The 14,249-nt window shown below is 52.1% G+C and overlaps 1 protein-coding gene across 1 annotated transcript in view; it reads left to right on the top strand.

Annotated features, from left to right (window-relative positions):
• Positions 1-14,249, top strand: part of SMG7 (SMG7 nonsense mediated mRNA decay factor) — a 61,260-nt gene that overhangs the window by 29,022 nt on the left and 17,989 nt on the right. The window contains 9 exon segments of the mRNA XM_078883000.1: positions 465-584; positions 2,358-2,715; positions 3,150-3,338; positions 4,201-4,384; positions 6,427-6,682; positions 6,684-6,783; positions 8,634-9,074; positions 9,652-9,798; positions 12,063-12,170. Of these exon segments, the coding sequence (XP_078739126.1) occupies positions 465-584; positions 2,358-2,715; positions 3,150-3,338; positions 4,201-4,384; positions 6,427-6,682; positions 6,684-6,783; positions 8,634-9,074; positions 9,652-9,798; positions 12,063-12,170 (1,903 nt within the window).

Genomic DNA, 14,249 nt, shown 5'->3' with positions numbered 1-14,249 from the left:
CAGTACAAATAAATATTCTGATTCTGATTTTTTTTTCTCCAGGTTCCTCCGGTTTTCCCCTCCACATTTAAAATCGACATCACGCATTTAGAATATTTGGCTGTTATAATTATTTGGCTGTTATAAATGTCCACGTGATAATGATGAGCCACTTCGTTGAACTATCATTTGTAGCCAGGTTGCTTCTGAAAAATTGCTGTATGGCTCAGTGGGCTGTACCTGGTTAAAAAAATAGTTTGAGTTTACACTTCTGCAGAAGAGGGGTAGAACACACAAACTCCATTCACTCTCAATCTGCAGAACAGGGGTAGAACACACAATCTCCACTCACTCTCAATCTGCAGAACAGGGGTAGAACACACAAACTCCACTCACTCTCAACCGAACTTGCTTTCCGGGCGTACGACTGACCCTGTGACCCTCATACCACTGACTCCACAATGCCACCACCCCCCCCCCCCCAGGGCTCTGGAGTTCACGCGGGGTCACCAGGGCGTGGCCACGGAGAAGGACGGCCTGCAGCAGCGCGTGCGCCGCTTCCGCATCTGCGCTCTGGGCAGGAGGCTCGCGCTGGCGCACCCCAGGTGAAGCACCGTGACCCCCCGCCCCCGGCAGCGGCAGCCTGCGGGCCTACGGGGCACCGGAGCGTGGGTTTGATCCCCCGTAGCATGTTCTGTCTTAGGGGTGGCAGGTGGGGTTCGCAGTGGCTGTGTGTGAAACACAGGGAGCAGGGCTGAGAACCTGCTGGGTTCAGGCCCCTGGATCTGGGCGTCGTTTCTTTCGGTGTCAGGGGGTTCATCGTGGCCATGTTAGAGAGACACTTAGCTGCGGTGGCTCGGGGATGTTAACTACCTCGCCTAGTATATAGGAGATTGTGGGTTCGATCCTGACCCTGACGACGCCTATTGTATGTTTGGAGTTTGCGTGTTATCTCTCTCCCTGTGGTTGCGTGGATTTGTCTCTGGATCCTCCGTTTTATTCCCCTCATTTAGAATCAGCATGATGCGTTTATCGTATTTGGCTGCTTTCAATGTCCACGTGATAAGCCACTTTATTTTACCGTGTAAGGCCCACTGAGCTATACAGCTCTTTTTCAGAAGCGACCTGGCTATCACATATGATAGCTCATAGAAGTGGCTTATCAAGTGGAAATGTATATCCGCCAAATACTCGAAACGCATGTTTCTAAATGTGGAGGAGATAACTGGTGGACCCGGAGAAAAATCCACACGTTCACGGGGAGGACATGCAAACTCCAAATATTTAGGCATCAAGGTCAGGATCGAACCCACGACCTCCGGTATAACAGGCGAGGTAGTTAACATCTCACCACTATGGTGCCCACAGCACATTGCGCTGACCACTGCTCCCCACACACACACTCCCTCTCGCTCACTCAGAACTCGGATTAAACTCGTACAGATCAGAGGGAGCACATATACACTCACACGCTCTAATATTCACACTCACACTCTCAAATACTCACACTCAAATACGCACAGTCTCACACTCTCAAATACTCACATTCTGCAGAACAGGGTGACACAACACGCAAGCTCCACAGAGAAGGGCATCCGAGTCGGGAATCGAACCCAGGCGCTTCTCGCTGCGAGTCGGGGCGCCAAATGACCGCTAAATCCCGATTGAGTGATTGTTCAAACTTTATTGAATGATCCATAAGAGAGGTTTTTTGTTGTTGGGTTAGATCGCGTAAATATAAACGTTGTGTCGTCAAACCTGCCACCACCACCCGACACAGCCAAATCAGTAAGGGGTGTGTGTCACGTGAACACAAACGTGGCTAATTAGTTACTAGTTCAGCACTAACTGGTTGTGTGTGTGTGTGTGTTGGAGAGTAAACCCACACTGCAACATTTAGCATTTGAGTGTCGTGACGTTTCGTCGGTGATTACAACAACAACCACAACAACAGCCAGCAGCCTCATCAGGCGACAGCCACAGAGTTGTGGAGAAATCCTCCTCCTGCTGCTTCGGTCTTAAATGTGTCGTGTTTAACTTTTGTGGTGATCAACAAGTTGGGCTGGTCAGCCACCAGATGCGTTTCCACAATATGGTCGCTCGATTTTTGTTGGGTTCGATGGCGTAGCTATAAATATGTTGTTAACCCGCCACCACCACCGCCCGGCACAGCCAATCAGTAAGGTTGTGTGAACAAAACGTGGCAATTCATAACTCGTTCAGCACTACCCGGATTGTGTGTGTGTTGTAGAGTAAACCCACTACAACATTTACAATTCGAGTGGCCGTAACAACAACACAAAAACCACAACAACCAGCAGTCTCATCAGGCGACGGACAGATTTAGTTTGAGTGACGAATGTGAAATCTCGTCGCAGCGTTCTGCAGTGCACCATTGAGAACGGGCTGCTCAAGTTCAGCTCGCCCGTGCCCGAGATGATCGTGGACGATGTTCTGTCGCGGGCGGCGGTGGCGACGACGACGACGCCGCCGCCGGTATCGGCGGCGGCGGTGGTGGTGGCAGAGGAGGAGGAAGATGAGGAGGAGGAGAGGGACGAGGACGGGAGGGGCACGACGGCGCCAGCCCCTGCGGACGACGATGCCGAGGCCAAGCGGGAGACTCCGGCGGCCCCTCCGACGGCCGCGCCGCGGCACCGGGGACCGACGGGCGCCTCGCCGGACGTCCCGGAGAGCCTCGAGACCCCCGACGTCGCCAGCAGAAGCCCTTTCAGCAAGGTCGGGGGGGGGGGGGACTCCGCTGGCTTAATGGGTTTAGCTTTCTGCAGCTCAGTCTGTCGAGTCTCTGTTTGTGAGTCTATGGGTCTCTATGTAAGTCTGAGTCTCTGTGTGTGTCTATGGGCCTCTCGGTAAGTCTGAGTCTCGGTGTGAGTATTTGGGTCTCTATGAAAGTTTGTGAGTCTCTCTGTTAGTCTATGGGTCTTTATGTAGGTAATGGGTTTTCTCTGGGTTTTCCGGTTTCCTCCCCTAGCTAAAAAAAACCCACTCACATACAATGTAAATAGTATTGGCTAAAACATCCGCAATGCCGACTGGAAAAACCTTGTCAGGATCCTCCGGAAAAATACACTCTCAAATACATGCCCCCCCTCCCCCGCGTGATAAAGGAGAAGAATAATAAATCATCCCCCCTGCATCTCCCCCCTCCCCAGCCTTGGGGCTCCAGCATCCACTCGCCGGCACTGGGCAGAGACCGCGGGGAGACGGAGGGCGGCAGGGTGGTGGTGGTGTGTGAGCGAGCCGGAGGAGGAGGCGGACACAGCCCCCGGTTTGACCTGCCCTGGGCAGAGTCGAGGCGGCGCTGTGGCGGAGACACGCGCAGACACAACGTGGCCGTGCAGGTGAAGGTGCGGGCTGGTGCACGGGACTCTGGTGGGCATGGGGATGACGGGGGAGCCTCGGGGTTTGTGTGGCTGGTTGGTATTGTGTGGTGGGCATGGGATGGGGGTGCCTCGGGGTTTGTGTGACTGTACTCTTTGGAACTTTTGGTAAAGTCACGTAGGTATAAAATAAAATACATTAAATCACGACGTTTCGGGCGCAACACAAGCATCCGTCATCAGGTGGGACAACCACAGCAATAATTGCTGAAGTGGGAGAAAGGGCTGCTGTAACAAGCTATATAGGTAAGAGAAGGGGGAGGAGCCAGGGAGGAGAGATAGAGAGGGGTGTGGGGTTGGGGGAGTGGAGCGCTGCCAAGTGGAGCGCTGCTCTCTTACCTATAAAGCCTCTTGTCACGGCAGCCCTTTTGCCCACTTCAGCAATTGTTTCTTGCTGTGGTTGTCCCACCTGATGACGGACGCTTGTGTTGCGCCTGAAACGTCGTGATTTAATTTATTTTATACCTACATGACTTTACAGAAAGAACCAAAGAGTATGGATCCCTGCAGTCACGAAAACTTCAAATCTAGATTGATTTTGTGTGACTGGTTGGTAGTGTGTGGTGAGTATGGGATGAGGGTACCTTGGGGTTTGTGTGACTGGTCGAGTGTGTGTGTGGTGGGCATGGCATGGGGGTACCTTGGGGTTTGTGACTGGTTGGTTTGTGTGTGGTGGGCATGGGATGGGGTCTGTGTGATGGGCCGGCTGTGTGGTGGGCATGGAATTGAATATGACGATGACATTTATTATGATCGTGATGTCGATGCTGATGACGTTGTATAATATGACGATAACGGTGACGATGGCGACGATGCTCTGCAGAAGGCTGTGCCGCAGCCTGCTCCTCTGCTGGTGGCGGAACACCAGAAGCCTCAGCCGGTGCAGCCGGGCCTGGGACCCCTGGCTTCGGCACCGGTTCCCCCCACGGTGGCGTTCCCACCAGCACCGCCGCTGCCATCTACACTGCAAGCGCCGGGCAGCTTCCCGGCCCTGCCAGGGCGACCGGGTGAGGCGCGGGACACGCGCGCACACGCGGGGGATGCGCGTACACAGAGATGGAGATTGAGGGCCCCCCTGCCCTTGGGGCTCAAGTGCTGTTGTTAGCGAGCAGCTATTTAACCCCGAGATATCTGCGAGCTGCAGGGTGGGTTGGTGGGTGTCCCGTTTGCCGCTGAATCTCAGAAAGCGCGAGCAGTTCACGGTGATGCAATTTTATTTAGAGAAGCGAAGTTAGCGGACAAGCGTAGCGACACGGCCGCCGCCACTGTAGGATAGCCAGCGCCGAAACCATGCCACTCGCCACTCCCCGCATGGCCTTATCGGGGAGCCGCGGCTCCGATAAAGTTTTTTCATTTTAGTTTTCTTCCCATTCCGTTCCGATGACGTCCGTGTAAACTGAAGACGTGCACACGTATGGATACGTACGAACACTTGCGCCATCGAAACGGAATGGGAAGAATATCTGGTGACGTACACGCGTACGTACACGTGTGCGTCATTGCGATGGCAGAAGGTTGAGCGTCGGCACGGCACGCAAGGCGGGTTGAGTGGCCAGCACCATGACCGCATGCCCTTGTCTCCGCAACGCTGACGTTTACAACACCGCACCAGGTACAGGCAGTCCCCCCGGGTTACGGAAGGGTTAGGTTCCCCAGAAAGATGCATAACCCGAATCTTCCGTATGTCGGAAACTGAACAATTTTCCCCCAAGATCAACAATAAAATCCCACAGCCGGAAATTGTTGTGCCTTCCTGTATGGCGCTATCGTCCGTTTTCCCTCGCTATCCGTATCGTACCGTTCTGCACTTCCTACGAGTTTTTTGAATGTCATCGAATATCTACCCTAACACTACCCCCATAATTAATCTTATAGAACACACACATACTGCATCCAATGTTTTGAATACCGGGCATTAGGCTAGGCCTAGACACAGACAAAGGTCCCCTTAATAGCCTTAGCATACCATTGGGACAAGTGCTGTTAGCGAGCACCAATGAAGGCCGGAATGGCACACGAGGGAGTGGGTGGTCAGCACCACGCCCGACCACCTTTGTATCCCCAAGGGCAAAGTTTACACACCGCACCAGGTACTCATTTGAGGTTGAGTCGACCAAGGGGATGCCCAGGACCGGTTCAGATATCCGTCAGCGGTGTTGGCCATGAGTGAGAATGGAACTCATGTTGCGAGGTTGGTAGTGCAGTGCGCGAGCCACTGTTCCACCACTTCCCCATACACAGAAAAACAGATACGTGCACATGTACAGCCCTGTTTCATAATAAATGTGTAGGGTAGGCTACATAAGGATCTGGCTTACCCATGTGTCGTAAGACTCTCCACCACCCAACACAGCCAAACAAGTTGACAAGCGTTTAACAGTGTGCCAGTTCTGACTATTTCAGCTCACTCATCTGCTCGCCCACTCACTCACCCACTGACTCACCGACTCACCCACTCCCTCACCCACTTGCTCATCCACTCACCCACTCAAGTCACTCACCCACCTGCTGATCCACTCACTAATCCACTCAACCACTAATCACCCACTCACTTACTCACTTACTTACCCACTCACCCATCCACTCACCCACCCACCCATCCACTCACCCACTCACCCAAAGACAAAGATCCCCGTATAGCCTGAACAGAATGTTAGGACAAGTGCTGTTAGCGAACACCTATGAAGGCCAGCATGAGCACACGAAGGAGTGGGTGACCAGCACTATGCCCGGCCACCTTTGTCTCCCAAGTGACAACGTTTACACACCATACACAGGTACTCATTTGAGGCTGAGTCGACCTAGGGGAGGAGGCCCAGGACCGGTTCAGATAATGGTCACTGGTGACAGCCGTGAGCGGGAATCGAACTCAGGTCGCGGGGGTTCGAAGCGCAGCGCGCTGACCACTCCACACAGACACGCACATGTACATAGGCACATAACACCTCCTGTATTATTGTGATTGCCAGAGATGGTTAAAGCCTCTTGTTCTTCTTCAGCAGCGGTAACAATCATCATCACGCATGCCCTCTCGTGCCGCCCTGCGCAGACCACCCGGCCCAGCCCTTCGCAATGCCACTGCCGCAGCAGCAGCAGCCGGCGCCGGCGTCGGCAGTGTCACTCTCCTACCCGGTGGTGCCCGGTTTCCCCTACAGCGCCGGCAGTGGGGCCGGGGCACCGACCGGAACGGCTCCGTTGCTGGCGCCATTCATGCAGGCGCCGCCGGGTGCCCACAGCCCGACGGGGAAGCCGTCGCACGTTCCCTACAGCCAGCAGCGCGTCGCCGGCACCGTAGGGAACGGGGGGGGCGGCGGCGGCTGCCGCTGCGTTGGCGGCGGCCGCGGCCGTGGTGGCCCCGCCACCGCACTCCCCCGGCGCGGGACGCGCTGGCTCCCCGGCCGTGCAGGTGATCGCAAGTTGATGTTACGCAATCAGGGGGTGCGGCGGTGGTGATGAGATGTTAACTACCTCGCCAGGTGTGCAGGAGGTCGTCGGTTTGATCCCAACCCTGACGATGCCTGCTGCTGTATATTTGGAGTCTGCGTCTCTCATCATCATCACGGTGGCTATGAGATGTTAACTACTTCGCCTGGAATGCACAATGTCGTGGGTTCAATCCCGACCCTGACGATGCCTGCTGCTGTATATTTGGAGTCTGCGTATCTCTCCGCATAGTTGCGTTGATTTTTCTCCTGGTCCTTCGGTTTTTCCCTACCACATTTCGAATCAACATAACTGCGCGTTTGGAGTATTTCGCCGCTCTAAATGTCCACGTGATTATCCACGTCGTTTGTGATGGCTAAGTCGCTTCTGAAAAAGCGCTTAGCTGGACTCGGAAACACTGAGCATCACTTCTCTTTTCTCACAGTTGCTCAGCAAAGGTGCAAAATACCCCTACGGCACGCAAAAACAGCACTGCCATCAATGTTTGAATAGACTTGGCGTGATTCTCAAATAGAGCCGAGGTGATCATTATTATTAGAGACTGGGAGGGAATTTCAAAGTGGAACAGTGTACGGGAAGAAGTATACCTGCAGTGTGATGATGAGTGGCTGAGTGAATGTGTTGTTGTGACCTGCAGTGTGGTGAGTGCCTGAGTGAGTGAGTGTTTCTGTGACCTGCAGTGTGGTGAGTGGCTGAGTGAGTGAGTGTGTTGTTGTGACCTGCAGTGTGGTGAGTGGCTGAGTGAGTGAGTGTGTTGTTGTGACCTGCAGTGTGGTGAGTGGCTGAGTGAGTGTGCTGTTGTGACCTGCAGTGTGGTGAGTGGCTGAGTGAGTGTGTTGTTGTGACCTGCAGTGTGGTGAGTGGCTGAGTGGCTGAGTGAGTGAGTGTGTTGCTGTGACCTGCATTGTGGTGAGTGGCGGAGTGAGTGAGTGTGTTGTGACCTGCAGTGTGGTGAGGGCCTGAGTGAGTGTTGTTGTGACCTGCAGTGTGGTGAGTGCCTGAGTGAGTGAGTGTGTTGTTGTGACCTGCAGTGTGGTGAGTGACTGAGTAAGTGAGTGTGTTGTTGTGACCTGCAGTGTGGTGAGTGATTGAGTGAGTGAGTGTGTTGTTGTGACCTGCAGTGTGGTGAGTGGCTGAGTGAGTTAATGTGTTGTTGTGACCTGCAGTGTGGTGAATGCCTGAGTGAGTGAGTGTGTTGCTGTGACCTGCAGTGTGGTGAGTGATTGAGTGAGTGAGTGTTGTGACCTGCAGTGTGGTGAGTGGCTGAGTGAGTGAGTGTGTTGTTGTGACCTGCAGTGTGGTGAGTGCCTGAGTGAGTGAGTGTGTTGTTGTGACCTGCAGTGTGGTGAGTGACTGAGTGAGTGAGTGTGTTGTTGTGACCTGCAGTGTGGTGAGTGATTGAGTGAGTGAGTGTGTTGTTGTGACCTGCAGTGTGGTGAGTGGCTGAGTGAGTGAGTGTGTTGCTGTGACCTGCAGTGTGGTGAGTGGCGGAGTGAGTGAGTGTGTTGTGACCTGCAGTGTGGTGAGGGCCTGAGTGAGTGTTGTGACCTGCAGTGTGGTGAGTGGCTGAGTGAGTGAGTGTGTTGTTGTGACCTGCGGTGTGGTGAGTGCCTGAGTGAGTTAGTGGTCCGTTGTGACCTGCAGTGTGGTGAGCGGTTGAGTGAGTGAGTGTGTTGTTGTGACCTGCAGTGTGGTGAGTGGCTGAGTGAGTGAGTGCGTTGCAGTGACCTGCAGTGTGGTGAGTGAACACAATACTGGATGAGTTAATACAGTCCGTGTCTCAGCATTGCTGATTTTTCTTCTCTCCCACAGTCCCTGGCCGACAGCCAAGCTCAGAACTGGCCCCATTATGGCGGGAAGACTTTACACCCACTCTCCATGCAGCAGCAGCAGTTGGTTCAACAGCAGCAGCAGCAGCACTTAGTGCAACAGCACCTTGCTCAGCAACAGCAGCTGCAGCAGCAACAGCATCAGCTCTTTCAAAAGAGCCCTCTGGTTAACCTGCTGTCACAGATCGCAAACCTTCACCATCAGCAGCAGCAGCATCCACTTCATCACCAGCAGCAGGTGGATAAATCGGCAGGGCGGATGAAGACGTACGGCACGCGGCTCGGGGTGACGGAGCCGCCCTGCGACTCCTCCAGCAGGCCCTGCGTCTGGGAGTCCGCCTACGGGCTTTCCGGGCAGTGGGGGGTGCCCCTGCAGCAGGGGTCAGGCCAGCCCGGCCACGGCGGCATGAAGCCGCCGTCGATGGTGAGTGCGGCTCGCGGGGCAACGGCGTGCACGCGCGCACGTGTTCGCGATGCCGCCCACAGGGCAGCATTGACACTTACGATAGCAAGGAGATATTAACTACCTCGCTTGGTATGCAGGAGGTCGTGGGTTCGATCCTGACTCTTTATGCCTGCTGTATATTTGGAGTTTGCATGTCTATCTCTCTCTTATCATCATCACGGTGGCTAGGAGATGTTAACTACCTCGCCTGGTATACAGGAGGTTGTGGGTTCAATCCCGATCCTGACGATGCCTGCAGCTGCTGCTGTATATTTGGAGTTTGCGTGTCTCTCTCTCGCTATCCCCGTGGTCGTGTGGATTTTTCTCCGCGTCCTCCGGTTTTTCCCTCCACATTAAGCATTGACGTCCTGTGCTCTAAATTTTCACGTGATGATGACCAGCCGCTTCGTCGAGCTATCATTTGTGATAGCCAGGTCGCTTCTGAAAAAGAGCTACACAGCTCAGTGGGCCCTTACCTGGTTAAGAATAAAAACTAGTTTATTAGTTTTCGTTTAGTTTGATCTCTCCCCGTCTCTCTCCTGTTCTGAGTGAACAGGACACGGACACATACGACGTGCGGGCCATGGAGAGCGAGCGCGAGACCTTGGTTGGCGCCAGCACCAACGCCGTGGGTGGCGGCGGCGGCGGTGGGCGTCCCGACTTCTGCCAGGCGCCAGGAGCTCCCGTGGTCAAGACGAACTTCGTACGCAACCCACCCTGGGGCAACCTAAACCCCCTCCCCCCACCAAGACTCCTCACACCCCCCTGCTCCCCACTATTGTCTCCTCCACCACCTCCAATCACACACGGTTCGAATTCGACCCTCGATCGATGGCTGAGCCATCACCGCACACACGTCGAATAAAAAGCAAGGGACAAGTCCTTACTTACGAACAACTCCTATCATTTTTCATTGCTGGAGGGGTTGCCCCCCCTACCTGAAAATCCTGGCTCCGCCATTGCCCCTGTGCTACAGAGTGAGTGAGTGGAGTTTGTGTGTTCTACCCCTGTTCTACAGAGTGAGTGAGTGGAGTTTGTGTGTTCTACTCCTGTTCCACAGTGAGTGAGTGGATTTTATGTGTTCTACCCCTGTTCTACAGAGTGAGTGAAGTTTGTGTGTTCTACCCCTGTTCTACAGAGTGAGTGAGTGGAGTTTGTGTGTTCTACCCCTGTTCTACAGAGTGAGTGAGTGGAGTTTGTGTGTTCTACCCCTGTTCTACAGAGTGAGTGGAGTTTGTGTGTTCTACCCCTGTTCTACAGAGTGAGTGGAATTTGTGTGTTCTACTCCTGTTCTACAGAGTGAGTGAGTGGAGTGTGTGTGTTCTACCCCTGTTCTGCAGAGTAAGCGAGTGGAGTTTGTGTGTTCTACCCCTGTTCCACAGAGTGAGTGAGTGGAGTTTGTGTGTTCTACCCCTGTTCCACAGAGTGAGTGAGTGGAGTTTGTGTGTTCTACTCCTGTTCCACAGAGTGAGTGAGTGGAGTTTGTGTGTTCTACCCCTGTTCTACAGAGTGAGTGGAGTTTGTGTGTTCTACCCCTGTTCTACAGAGTGAGTGGAATTTGTGTGTTCTACTCCTGTTCTACAGAGTGAGTGAGTGGAGTTTGTGTTCTAACCCTGTTCTGCAGAGAGAGTGGAGTTTATGTGTTCTACTCCTGTTCTACAGAGTGAGTGGAATTTGTGTGTTCTACTCCTGTTCTACAGAGTGAGTGAGTGGATTCTAGATTTGAAGCTTTCGTGACTGCAAGGATTCATATTCTTAGGTTTTTTTCTGATACAGCAATCGTGCTGTGACGGTTCCACCTGAAGACGGAAGCTTGTGTTGTCTCCGAAACGTCGTGATTTTTATTTTATTTTTATTTTACTTTTATTAATTTTAATTTTTTACCTACGTGACTTTACCGAAAAAACCTAAGAATATGAGTGAGTGGAGTTTGTGTGTTCTCCCCCTGTTCTACAGAGTGAGTGAGTGGAGTTTGTGTGTTCTACCCGTTCTACAGAGTGAGTGAGTGGAGTTTGTGTGTTCTACCCCTATTCTACAGAGTGATTGGAGTTTGTGTGTTCTGCCCCTGTTCTACAGAGTGAGTGAGTGAGTGGAGTTTGTGTTCTAACCCTGTTCTGCAGAGAGAGTGGAGTTTGTGTGTTATACCCCTGTTCTACAGAGTGAGTGAGTGGAGTTTGTGTGTTCTACTCCTGTCCTACAAAGTGAGTGAGTGGAGTATGTGTGTTCTACTCCGGTCCTACAGAGTGAGTTAGTGGAGTTTGTGTGTTCTACCCCTGTTCTACAGAGTGAGTGAGTGGAGTTTGTGTGTTCTACCCCTGTTCTACAGAGTGAGTGAGTGGAGTTTGTGTGTTCTACCCCTGTTCTACAGAGTGAGTGAGTGGAGTTTGTGTGTTCTACTCCTGTCCTACAGAGTGAGTGAGTGAAGTTTGTGTGTTCTACTCCTGTTCTGTGTTGGTTTTCTGCAGGTTCTCCAGTTTCCTCCCATAGATAACAAAAAAAACCTACCTCTCATATCTGGGATTGGCCAAAACATCGCAATGCGCACAAATTACCTGCAAATTACTCAATCGGGATCGCGCACAGCGGAAACTTCATCCTTTCCTGTCACGAGCAAAAATTGGCAGGACCCTCTTGAAAGAGAGTCGTGGGACCCGGCAAGGGTTTATTGGGTAAATAAGTGGCATAATTATTATCAGCAGATGGCTGAGATCAAAATGACACTGACCTGCTGATGCTATTGTTGCTGCTGCTTGTGCTGCTGCTCCTGATGCTCCTGCTGTTGCTGCTTCTGCTGCTGCTACTGCTGCTTGTGTTGCTACTGCTGCTGCTACTACTTTCACTGCTCCTATTGCTTGTGCTACTGCTGCTTGTGCAACGGCTGCTGTTGCTGCGACTGATGCTTGTGCAACGGCTGCTGTTGCTGCTGCCACTGCTGATGATCCTGCTGCTTGTGTTGGTGCCGTGTAGATGGGGGGACGGATGCGGCAGGACCAGTCTCCCGAGCGCCAAGGGATGCCGGCTCCCTTCCCAACATCGTTTGGGGGTGGCGGCGGCGGTGGCGGCACCGCGTTTACGGTGAGTCGAGGAGCGCCAGCGCCGATGGCGTCCGTTGCTGGCATCAGTCCATCCGGGCTTGTAGAGAACCACAGCCAGGGTTGGCATTGGATACAGAACATAATAGGGGTTTTCCCCTTTATTCTGGAAACAAAACTGAAACCTTTTTACAAGGAATCATGTGTGCATTAACCACAATACTTGCATATATTATCAGAGTGTGTTTTTTGTTTGCATTTTGACCACAAGTATTGCGGTTAATGCACACATGATTCCTGGTAAAAAGGTTTCAGTTTTGTTGCCAGAGAAAAAGGAGACAAACCCTATTATTATATTTTGGTACTGGCAAAGGAGGTCTAATGATGATCGGATACAGAGTTGTGATGGTGCGGGATTGTGATGCCTGCTGATGTATATGTGGAGTTTGCGTGTCTCTCATGATCATCACGATGGCTAGGAGATGTGAACTACCTCGCCTGGTATACAGGAGGTCGTGGGATCGATACCCATCCTGACGCCTATTGTATATTTGGAGTTTGCGTGCCTCCCCCCCCGTGGTGGTCGCGTGGATTTTTCTCCGGGTCCTCCGGTTGTTTCCTTCCACATTTAGAATCGACGTCGCACGTCAGAGTATATGGCTGCTGCAATAAATGTCCACGTAATGATGATTAGAATAAGTCACTTCGTTGAGCTGTCATTTGAGGTGCCCAGGAGGCTTCTGAAAAAGAGCTACATAGCTCAGTTGGCCTTAACTGGTAAAATTAACATAGTTTTAAGATGAAGATACAGGGGGTTACAGCAAGATGGAGAGGGACCCATATAGGGAATAGATACAGGGGGGTACATCAGGATGTGAGCTTTACTGGGTGGAATAAAAAGTAGCTGAGAAGTTTGTTATTTATTTCACCAGTGCTGCGGTGCCGTGATTGTAATTGGCCACAGCTCTGACCCTGACGGGAGTCCGAAACTTATCAATTTAAAGCTTTCGTGACTGCAGGGATTCATATTCTTAGTTCTTTCGGTAAAGTCACGTAGAAGGGAAATAATAAAATAATAAAAATAAAACATAAAATCCACAGATGATGATTGCTTGTGTTGCAATCGAAACGTCGTGAGAATTTTATTATTTTATATTTATTATTTTATTATTTCCCTTCTACGTGACTTTACCGAAAGAACCAAGAATATGGGAGTCCGAAAGTCTACCGCTAGCCCCGCTAACCCATAAGCCCCCTAACCCTCACTGATAGCTGTAACCCAAAGCTTAATTACGGCTCCGCTCTGGCTCTGCCTCTTCGAGTCAAGCTTGAGCCACCTCACTTGCTTCCAGATGCACGAGTGAAGGGGTTCAGCCCTGGCTCAGTTCTCAGCCTCATGGAACCCTGGATCCAGGGCTCGGATTCTTTGAGCCGGCTCACTTGAGCCTCGGCTTAGCCGTGACTCGGGAACTTGAGCCTGATAAGCCTCATCCACAGTCCCACGCCCCTAGTGCTCATCCCCTCACCCTGACGTACCGAGCCGTGATTACTAACCCCTAACCCAGCCTCGTACCCCTCACCCATACCCGGACTTGAACCCTGACCATGACCCAAGCCCATAAACCTAACCACTTACTCAGTTTTGTACCCGTGGCCGGGACACGCTGTCGAATCCAATTCAAGTAAAACATTTTTTTTATTTTACCAAGTAAGGCCCACTGAGCTACGTAGCGCTTCTTCAGTAGCGACCTTGCCACAAGTGGTAGCTCAACGAAGTGGCTTATCGTCCTCATCATCATCATCATGTGGACATTTATAGCAGCAGCCAAATACTCTTAGACATGTGGTGTCGATTCTAAATATGGAGGGAAAAAAGCGGAGGACCAGGAGAAAAATCCACGCGGCCACGGGGAGAGAGAGACTCAGACTCCAAATATACAGCAGGTGTCAGGATCAGGATCGAACCCACGACTTCCTGTATACCAGATGAGGTAGTCAACATCTCCGAGATACCCTGACGACAATGACAGAGAGAGACATGAAAACTGTAAATATACAGCAGGCATCGTTAGGGTCAGGATCAAAACCCACGACATCCCGTATACCAGGCAAGGCAGTTAAC

Source organism: Lampetra fluviatilis, chromosome 68 (assembly GCF_964198595.1).
Source record: "Lampetra fluviatilis chromosome 68, kcLamFluv1.1, whole genome shotgun sequence".
NCBI lineage: Eukaryota > Metazoa > Chordata > Hyperoartia > Petromyzontiformes > Petromyzontidae > Lampetra > Lampetra fluviatilis.
The sequence above is the reverse complement of the archived record's forward strand: the minus strand, read 5'-3'. Positions and strand labels throughout refer to the sequence as shown.